The sequence below is a fragment of the Scyliorhinus canicula genome, chromosome 3 (assembly GCF_902713615.1).
Source record: "Scyliorhinus canicula chromosome 3, sScyCan1.1, whole genome shotgun sequence".
Lineage (NCBI taxonomy): Eukaryota > Metazoa > Chordata > Chondrichthyes > Carcharhiniformes > Scyliorhinidae > Scyliorhinus > Scyliorhinus canicula.
In genome coordinates this window covers 37,400,971-37,410,759 of record NC_052148.1, presented here as the reverse complement: position 1 = coordinate 37,410,759, position 9,789 = coordinate 37,400,971, and the positions used below count along the sequence as shown (strand labels likewise).

The window sequence follows — 9,789 nt, the reverse complement described above, 5'->3', positions numbered from 1 at the left end:
AATGTTAGCATTCATGTTGCGAGGGCTTGAATACAGCAGCAGGGATGTACTGTTAAGGCTATATAAGGCTCTGGTCAGACCCCATTTGGAGTATTGTGAGCAGTTTTGAGCCCAGTATCTAAGGAAGGACGTGCTAGCCTTGGAGAAGGTCGAGAGGAAGTTCACAATAATGATCTCAGGACTGAAGGACTTGTCATATGAGGAACGGTTGAGGACTCTGGGTCTGTACTCGTTGGAGTTGAAACTTACTGAGAGGCCTAGAAAGAATGAACGTGGACAGGATGTTTCCACGAGAAATTAGAACCCGAGGGCACAGCCTCAGACGAAGGGGCAATCCTTTAAAACAGGTGAGGAGCAATTTCTTCAGCCAGAGGGTGGTGAATCTGTGGAACTCATTGCCACAGAAGGCTGTGGACGCCAAGTCACTGAGTACTTTTAAGACAGAGATAGATGAGTTCTTGATTAATAAGGGGATCAGGGGTTATGGGGAGAAGGCAGGAGAATGGGGATGAAAAACATATCAGCCATGATTGAATGGCGGAGCAGACTCGATGGGCCAATTCTGCTCCTATGTCGATCTAATGATCCATCTTCCTGTGGACCTCATGGAATAATCATTTCAAGATTTATTCGAACAAGGCTTATGCCCAGTTAGCCCCTACTAAACTAGGGGCATATCCTAGGCACTAACCATGGGCCTATAAAAAGAGATTGGGTAATTTGGCCTGTTTTCTCTAAAGCTTTGAAGAATGAGAGGTGATCTCATTCAAACCTTAAAAATACCTAGAGGGACAGACAACATGATGTAGGCAAGATATTTCCCCTGGTTGGGTGCTCCAAAACCAGGCACACAATTTCAAAATAAGGGGGATGCCACTTAGAATTGAGATTAGGATAGTTGATTTTACTCAAGAGGGTTATGAAGCTTTGAATTCTGTATCCCAGAGGCCTGTGGAAGCTCAGTCATTCAGTATGTTTAATGCAGATATTGACAGAATACCAGTGGCATAAAGGAACAACAAAGAAAATTACAGCACAGGAACAGGTCCTTCGGCCATCCAAGCCTGCACCATGCTGCCCGTTTGAACTAAACCCCCCTGCCCTTCCGGGGACCATATCCCTCTATTCCCATCCTATTCATGTATTTGTCAAGACGCCCCTTTAAAAGTCACTATCGTATGTGCTTCCACTACCTCCCCTTGCAGCGAGTTCCAGGGTCCAACCATCCTGTGTAAAAAAACTTGGCTCGTACATCACCTTTAAACCTTGCCATTCGCACCTTAAACCTATAAAGTCTAGCGGTCACCCATCTATATTCCTGTACCTTGGGTATGACCACGCCTCTCTAACTTCTATCTATGAAACTTTCTGTCATTTGGTGCTCCAGCTGCTGCTCAAATTGATCCATTTGTTCAGTCAGCAAGTGCAGCTGGATATACTTCCAGCAAATGTAATTGTCAGGGATGTTGTCACCATTTATGATTGACCACATGTCACAGTCGGAACACCAAGCTCCACTAATGTGGGGATTACTGTGGAGAAAAAGGGCATTAAAGTGGATGATCAGCCATGCAGAGCAGTCTGGATGGACTGAATGGTCTATTATATTCATATGGGTAAGCTAGGAACGTTGGTGGATTTTGTTGGATCCAGGGGGAATATCTAAGAGATCTAGTATACCCAGCAGGGATAGCAAAGGCGATCCTAGAGCGTTAAGTATTATTTTGTTTAAATCAATGGGTCAAACTTTGGGTCATAGTGCAAAACGTCAATATCAGATCAAGCACACACTCTATATCTTGCAATTGTAATTTCCATCCTGGAACACTTGTGAATTTTGCTCCGCTACTCTCCTCTCCAGAAAGGAGATGAAAGTGCATACAACGATCTCCAGAAACTCCCAGAAAATATGTTTTTCAGTTCTCAGCCTAACTTTTGGCTATTTGACTAGATTCCCACTGAGTGTACAAGCAGACATGTGCTGAAAAGGTTGCTGATTCTCACCCACACATTGATGCAGCAAGATGATTTGTTACCTTTTCCAGTCTGAACATTTTATTATATTTGTTGTGAATGTTATTCTTGGATAGAAATTCATCGTAGCCCAGTTTCAGATGGGAAGGTGGCAATGTGCATCTGCAGAAACATTTTAAAAATTTGTTGTTTGAAAGAAATTGTAACTTTTGTTGACAAAAAATGCTTATTGTAGGGTGGACTGCCATCTGAAGAATGCTGAGCAGGATAGGCTTTTCGCTCGCCCCGCTTCCAGGTACGTTTTACAAGAGGACCTAAAAGATTTTACTGACATTTATAAAAAAGGTTGTCTGGTATTCTGGGAGAACCCTGTGAAAGTTCACCCGCATAACCATCAAAATGTATTTGAGTTACTCCGAAGGATGGAATTTGCCTACTTGTATAAATTTATAGTTGGTAAATGGAAATGAACATTGTTAATAAGTCTTTCTATTTGGTATTAGACAACAAACACCACGATTGGCTACCCCATCTTCGATAAGGGACTGTTTTTCAAGTAAGTAGCACTGTTCACCATTAACCCTTTCAGAAGAGTAGAACAAAAAGTATAGGGTGTGATTTAACGGGAAAAAAATCAGAGTCTGCTTTTGTGCATATATAGCGGGTGTTTCTCGGCGGCTGCAGTGCTGGGAGACACCCCATTATTTATTGGTATTTTGCCGGGTTTTGTTTTGGCCTCGGGGAGGAACGTCCTGTCGAGGCCGCACTTACAAGATTTCCTGCACTGACGATCTCAGCTTGCCTGTGCAGAAAGAGCACCCATTGGTTAGGGTGCCATTTTTAAACGCAGCCCCGATCTTTTGACCTCCCTCAGCATCCCCACCACAGCCCCCGGACCCCTCATTGCACCTATTCCGGGATCCTCGAGCCCCCCCCCTCTTAAGGGAAAGGCACCCAGAGACTGACTCCAGGCACGGGCAACCTGGCACCTTTGTACTGCCAGCCTGGCATCCTGGCAGTACCAAGGTGTCTGAGTGCCAGCGGGAGTGCCAGAGTACCACCCTCTCCAGAGCCCGACTACCCGGGGACTCCAGTGCCTGGGAGACACCTTACGCCCACCCCTCAGGCACTGTTGCCGACTGGTCATGTTTGTGTGGGCCAGTATTAAACGATGCCCAGTCGAGGCCTCGCTGCGAAGGCCATTAGTTCCTAGAGAATATGGCACAGACATGTATAAATGAGGCGAGTGGCTCATTTAAATATGCTGATCTGGATCACGCCGAGTGAGGACAAGATCCAGATGGCAACTTAGCGAGACCTCTTGCGAGATTCAGCGGCTTCTTCGCGTCACAAAGTCAGGCACAACAAGGCCGATAAATCCAACCCATAACGTTTATTTAGAGAATATAGGGCCACATTTTTTTTGCTCATTGGTAGTGAATGAGCAGAAAATCTAGCCCATAATATTAATCTACAAATAAAAAGGGAACTTGCAAAGGGCAACGAGAGGAGTCCATACCGAATTGTAGAGACAAGCAAACATATTTATTTAACACCTTAAATATTATATGCAGCTCCAGTAGTTTCCTACTGGGTCTTCTCTAGTCGGTGCTTGACTGGCCGATTCGATTTATACAAAAGCTGTGTTAAAGGTCCCCTTTTGATTTAATTTGATTTATTATTCTCACATGTATTAGTATACAGTGAAAAGTATTGGGCGCGATTCTCCGCTGCCCGCGACGGGTCAGAGAATAGCGGGAGGGCCTTCCCGACATTTTTCCCGAACCTTCCGCTATTCTCCCCCCCTCCACGGCCGCCCCACGACATGAATCGCTGCTTGCCGTTTTTTACGGCGAACAGCGATTCTCCCCTGGCCGATGGGCCGAGTTCCCATGCCTTTACGGCCGTTTTCACGAACGCAAACACACCTGCTCTCACCGTTCGTGAAAATGGCCGCAAAGTGCCGTTCCGGACAACCATGGCACCAATTGGCACGGCTGCGCCAAGGGTGGCATGGGCCGCGATCGGTGGGCACCGATCGGGCAGCGGGTCCAATACCCGCGCACTCTTTGTTCCCCCGCCGCCCCGGACTGATCAGTCCGCGGGGCGGCTGAGGGGCATGACAGCCTGCGCATGCGCGGGTTTGATGCATATGCGTGATGACGGCATCCGCGCATGCGCTGGTTGGAGCCGTCCAATCCGCGCATGCGCGGCTGACGTCATCGTGCGCGTCAGTCGCCGTGACCCTTGGCGCGCGGGCTTAGCGACGGTCGCTAAGCCCGCGATGCCGTGCTTCGCGGGGCCCCGCTGCTAGCCCCGCCCGGGGGGGGGGAGAATCGGGTCCCGGGAAGGGATGCGGAGGCTGCCGTGAAACACGGCCAGTTTCACGGCAGCCTTTACGACTCTCCGCATTTGCGGAGAATCACGCCCAATATTGTTTCTTGCATGCTGTACAAACAATGCATACCGTACATAGGGAGGGAAGGAGAGACTGCAGAATATAATGTTACAGTTATAGCAAGGTGTAGAGAAAAGATCAACTTAATACGAGGTAGGTCCATTCAAAGGTCTGATGGCAGCAGGGAAGAAGCTGTTCCTGAGACGGTTGGTACGTGACCTCAAACTTTGGTATCTTTTTCCTGATGGAAGAAGGTGGAAGAGAGTATGTCCGGGGTGCGTGGGGTCCTTAATTATGCTGGCTGCCTTTCTTAGCAGTGGGAATTATAAATAGAGTCAATGGATGAGAGGCTGGTTTGCATAATGGACTGGTCTACATTCACGATCTTTTGTAGTTTCCTGCAGTCTTGGGCAGAGCAGGCTCCATACCAAGCTGTGATACAACCAGAAAGAATGCTTTCTATGGTGCATCTGTAGAAGTTGCTGAGGGTCATAGCTAACATGCCAAATTTCCTTCGTCTTCTGAGAAAGTAGATTCGTTGGTGGACTTTCTTAACTATAGTGTTGGCATGGGGGGACCAGGACAGGCTGTTGGTGATCTGTACACCTAACATAGAACAGTACAGCACAGAACAGGCCCTTCGGCCCTCGATGTTGTGCCGAGCAATGATCACCCTACTCAACCCCACGTATCCACCCTACACCTGTAACCCAACAACCCCCCCACCCCCTTAACCTTACTTTTAAGGACACTACGGGCAATTTAGCATGGCCAATCCACCTAACCCGCACATCTTTGGACTGTGGGAGGAAACCAGAGCACCCGGAGGAAACCCACGCACACACTGGGAGGACGTGCAGACTCCGCACAGACAGTGACCCAGCCGGGAACCGAACCTGGGACCCTGGAGCTGTGAAGCATTTATGCTAACCACCATGCTACTGTGCTGCCCTATACCTAAAGACTTGAAGCTCTCGACCTTTCTACTTCGTTCCCATTGATGTAGACAGGGGCATGTTCTCCACTACGCTTCCTGAAGTCGATGACAATCTCCTTCGTTTTGTTGACATTGAGGGAGAGATTATTGTCGTCGCACCAGTTCACCAGATTCTCTTTCTCATTCCTGTACTCTGTCTCGTTATCGTTTGAAATCGAACCCACTACGGTGGTGTCATCAGCAAATTTGAAAATCGAGTTGGAGGGGAATTTGGCCACACAGTAATAAGTGTATAAGGAGTATAGTAGGGGGCTGAGGACACAGCCTTATGGGGCACTGGTGTTGAGGATGATCGTGGAGGAGATGTTGTTGCCTATCCTTACTGATTGTGGCCTGTGTGGTGATCCACTGTGTAATTGTGGGTGTGCTTGTATTAGGGGATGTGCAGCAGTACCTGTACTACAGGTTCGCTGGTAGCCCCTGCCGGCTAGCTCCGCCCACAAGGAGCCGTATAAATATGTATGAGTTCTCCTGACCAGCCAGTCTACCAGATGCAGTCGGAAGATAAACATCTAACTGTAATAAAGCCTCTATTGTACCCATTCGAGTCTTTAGTACGATTGATAGCGCATCAATTTATTACAGTTAGATTTTCCGCATCATGGACATCAGGATCAAACCAGATCGCTTGCAGCTGGACCCGCACTCGCCAAACGCCAGAAAAGACTTTAATCACTGGCTGGCTCGCTTTGAGGCCGAGATAAACTCAGCGACTCCCAAGCCGACGGAAGCTCAGAAAATCCAGGTTCTCTACTCAAGGTTGAGCTCCAGCGTGTTCCCGCTGACACAGGATGCGCTGAATTACGCAGGCGCCATGGACCTCCTTAAAGAAAACTACGTCCAGAAGACGAACGCTCTATTTGCAAGGCATGTACTCGCCACTCGCGTACAACTACCTGGTGAGTCGATTGAAGACTTCTGGCGGGCCCTGATCCCTCTCGTACGGAACTGCGGCTGCCAGGCCGTCACGGCCACGGAACATTCCAATCTCCTCATGCGTGATGCATTCGTGATGGGGATTGCATCGGACCCCATCCGGCAACGACTGCTGGAAGGGGCCACGCTCGACCTAACGGAGTCTAAAGCTTTAGCGCTCACCATGACGGTTGCTTCTCGTAATGTACAGTCCTACCCCGCTCGCCGCACGGCCCACCCATCTTACCCCTCGTAGACCCCGCAACCGACCCCCCCCCCCCCCCCCCCCCCCCCCCCCCCCCCCGACTGGGGCCGCTCCTGCACAATATGCCTGCGCTGCCCGCCACACCGCGCACTCTGGGGGTACCCACTGCTACTTCTGCGGCCAGCCGAAGCACCCCCGCCAGCGCTGCCCAGCCCGCACCGCCACCTGCAAATCCTGCGGCATAAGGCCACTTTGCGGCGGTGTGCCAGGCCCACGCAGTTGCCGCTATCGCGCCCGATGTCGCTCCCTTCCCTCAGCCGATCGCACAATGGGCGCCGCCATCCTCTGCTCCCGGGGCCACGTGCGACCAGTGGGAGCTGCCATCTTCTCCCCTCTGGTCCACGTGCGGCCTGTGGGCGCCGCCATCTTGTGCCGCCCCCACAATGGGCGCCGCCATCTTCTCTCCCCAGGTCCACATGCGGCCAGTGGGCGCCGCCATCTTGTCCCGCCCCACAGCGTAGGCACCATGGGCGGCGCCATCTTGCCCCGCGCCCACAGCGTGCGCTGCATGCGCGCCATCATCTTCTCCTCCACAGGTCCTTTGGACGCCGCCATCGCCGCCATTTTGTCTCCCCCGCGAGACTGGACCGCTGGACCCGGGTCGCTGCCGTTCCTCCTCGGACGACTGCCCGCTGCTTGCCTCCACGACGCAGGACCAGTCCCGTCCTCACAACCTGGCTACCGCCTCGACGACGGTGCTAATCAACGGCCACGCGACCTCCTGCCTACTAGACATCGGGAGCACCGATACCTTCGTCCACCCGGACACGGTAAGGCGCTGCTCCCTCGCGGTCCATCCCGCCAACCATCGGATCTCCCTGGCCTCCGGATCCCACTCTGTCCCGATCCGGGGTTTCTGTGTGGTCAACCTCACCGTGGAAGGCGTGAATTCAGCGGTTTCCGCCTGTACGTTCTCCCCAATCTCTGTGCTACACTAATACTGGGCCTGGATTTTCAATGTAACCTCCAGAGTCTCACCCTCAAATTCGGCGGGCCCCCACCCCCACTCACCGTTTGCGCCCTCAAGGTTGACCCTCCCTCCCTCTTTGCCAATCTGACTGCAGATTGCAAGCCCGTCGCCACCAGGAGCAGACGGTACAGCGCCCAGGACAGGACCTTCATCAGGTCCGAGGTCCAGCGGCTGCTTCAGGAGGGTATTATCGAGGCCAGCAATAGCCCCTGAAGAGCCCAAGTGGTAGTGGTTAAAACTGGGGAGGAGCACAGGATGGTCGTGGACTACAGCCAGACCATCAACCGGTACACGCAGCTCGACACGTACCCCCTCACACGCATATCTGATATGGTCAATCAGATTGCACAGTATCGGGTCTTCTCAACGATTGACCTTAAATCCGCATACCACCAGTTCCCCATCCACAAATCGGACCGTCCATACACTGCCTTCGAGGCGGACGGTCGCCTCTATCAATTTCTTAGGGTTCCCCTCGGCGTCACTAAGGGGGTCTCGGTATTCCAACAAGAAATGGACTGAATGGTTGACCGGTACGGACTGCAGGCCATGTTTCCGTACTTGGATAATGTCACCATCTGCGGCCATGACCAGCAGGACCACGTGTTCAGCACTAACCGCTTGGCCATCCTCGGCTACGTAGTCCAAAACGGACTCCTGGGGCCCGATCCCGACCGCATGCGCCCCTCGTGGAGCTCCCCTTCCCCACTGCCCCAAGTCCCTCAAACGCTGCCTGGAGTTCTTCGCCTACTACGCCCAGTAGGCTCCACAATACACGGACAAGGCCTGCCAACTGATACAGTCCACTCAATTTCCCCTCACGGCCGAGGCGCAACATGCCTTCGTCCATATTAGAGCAGGCATAGCCAAGGCCGGGATGCATGCAGTAGATGAGACACTGCCCTTTCAAGTCGAGAGCAATGCTTCAGATGTCGCCCTTGCTGCCACTCTAAACCAGGCAGGCAGACCCATGGCATTCTTTTCCCGCACCCTCAATGCCTCTGAAATTCAACATTCGTCTGTTGAAAAGGAGTCCCAGGCAATCGTTGAAGCAGTGCGGCACTGGAGGCATTACCTGGCCAGCAGGAGGCTCACTCCTCACTGACCAACGGTCGGTAGCCTTCATGTTTAACACGGTAGCACGGTAGCATTGTGGATAACACAATTGCTTCACAGCTCCAGGGTCCCAGGTTCGATTCCGGCTTGGGTCACTGTCTGTGCGGAGTCTGCACATCCTTCCCGTGTGTGCGTGGGTTTCCTCCGGGTGCTCCGGTTTCCTCCCACAGTCCAAAGATGTGCAGGTTAGGTGGATTGGCCATGATAAATTGCCCTTCGTGTTGGGTGGGGTTACTGGGTTATGGGGATAGGGTGGAGTTGTTGACCTTGGGTAGGGTGCTCTTTCCAAGAGCCGGTGCAGACTTGATGGGCTGAATGGCCTCCTTCTGCACTGTAAATTCTATAATTAACAACATGCAGCGGGGCAAGATCAAAAACGACAAAATCTTGCAGTGGAGAATCGAGCTCTCCACCAATAACTACGAGATCTTGTATCGCCCCGGAAAGTTCAACGAGCCCCCAGACGCCCTCTCACGAGGTACATGTGCCAGCGCACAAGTGAACCAGCTCCGTGCCTTGCACGAGAGCCTTTGCCATCTGGGGGTCACTCGGTTGTACCACCCAGTCAAAGCCTGCAACCTGCCCTACTCCGTCGAGGAAGTACCAGAGACTGCCAGGTCTGTGCGGAGTGCAAGCCGCACTTCTACCGGCCAGACCGCGCGCACCTGGTGATAGCGTCCCGCCCATTTGAACGCCTCAGCGTGGATTTCAAAGGGCCCCTCCCCTCCACCGACCGCAACACCTACATCCTTAGTGTGGCCGATTAATTCTCTAGATTCCCCTTCGCCATTCCATGCCCGGATATGACGTCTGCCACCGTCATCAAAGCCCTTGATTCCATATTCGCTCCGTTCGGTTTCCCCGACTACATCCACAGTGACATGGGATCCTCATGCATGAGCGATGAGCTGCGTCAGTTCCTGCTCAGCAGGGGTATAGCCTCCAGCAGGACGACCAGCTATAACCCCCAGGGAAACGGGCTGGTAGAGAGGGAGAACGGGACGGTTTGGAGGGCCGTCCAGCTGGCCCTACGGTCCAGGAACCTCCCAGCCGCTCGCTGGCAGCAGGTCCTCTCTGATGCACTCCACTCCATTCGGTCACTGCTGTGCACCGCGACTACCAACGTACTAGTGAGAGGGAGGAACTGATGGAAA

General features: G+C 52.3%; 1 protein-coding gene across 3 annotated transcripts in view; it reads left to right on the top strand.

Annotated features, from left to right (window-relative positions):
- The window catches only part of LOC119963697 (probable E3 SUMO-protein ligase RNF212), a 67,607-nt gene that overhangs the window by 30,982 nt on the left and 26,836 nt on the right, over positions 1-9,789 (top strand). For all 3 annotated transcript variants that reach the window (XM_038793012.1, XM_038793013.1, XM_038793011.1), the window contains 2 exons: positions 2,210-2,269; positions 2,478-2,530. In XM_038793012.1, the coding sequence (XP_038648940.1) occupies positions 2,210-2,269; positions 2,478-2,530 (113 nt within the window). The remainder of the gene's footprint in view (positions 1-2,209; positions 2,270-2,477; positions 2,531-9,789) is intronic.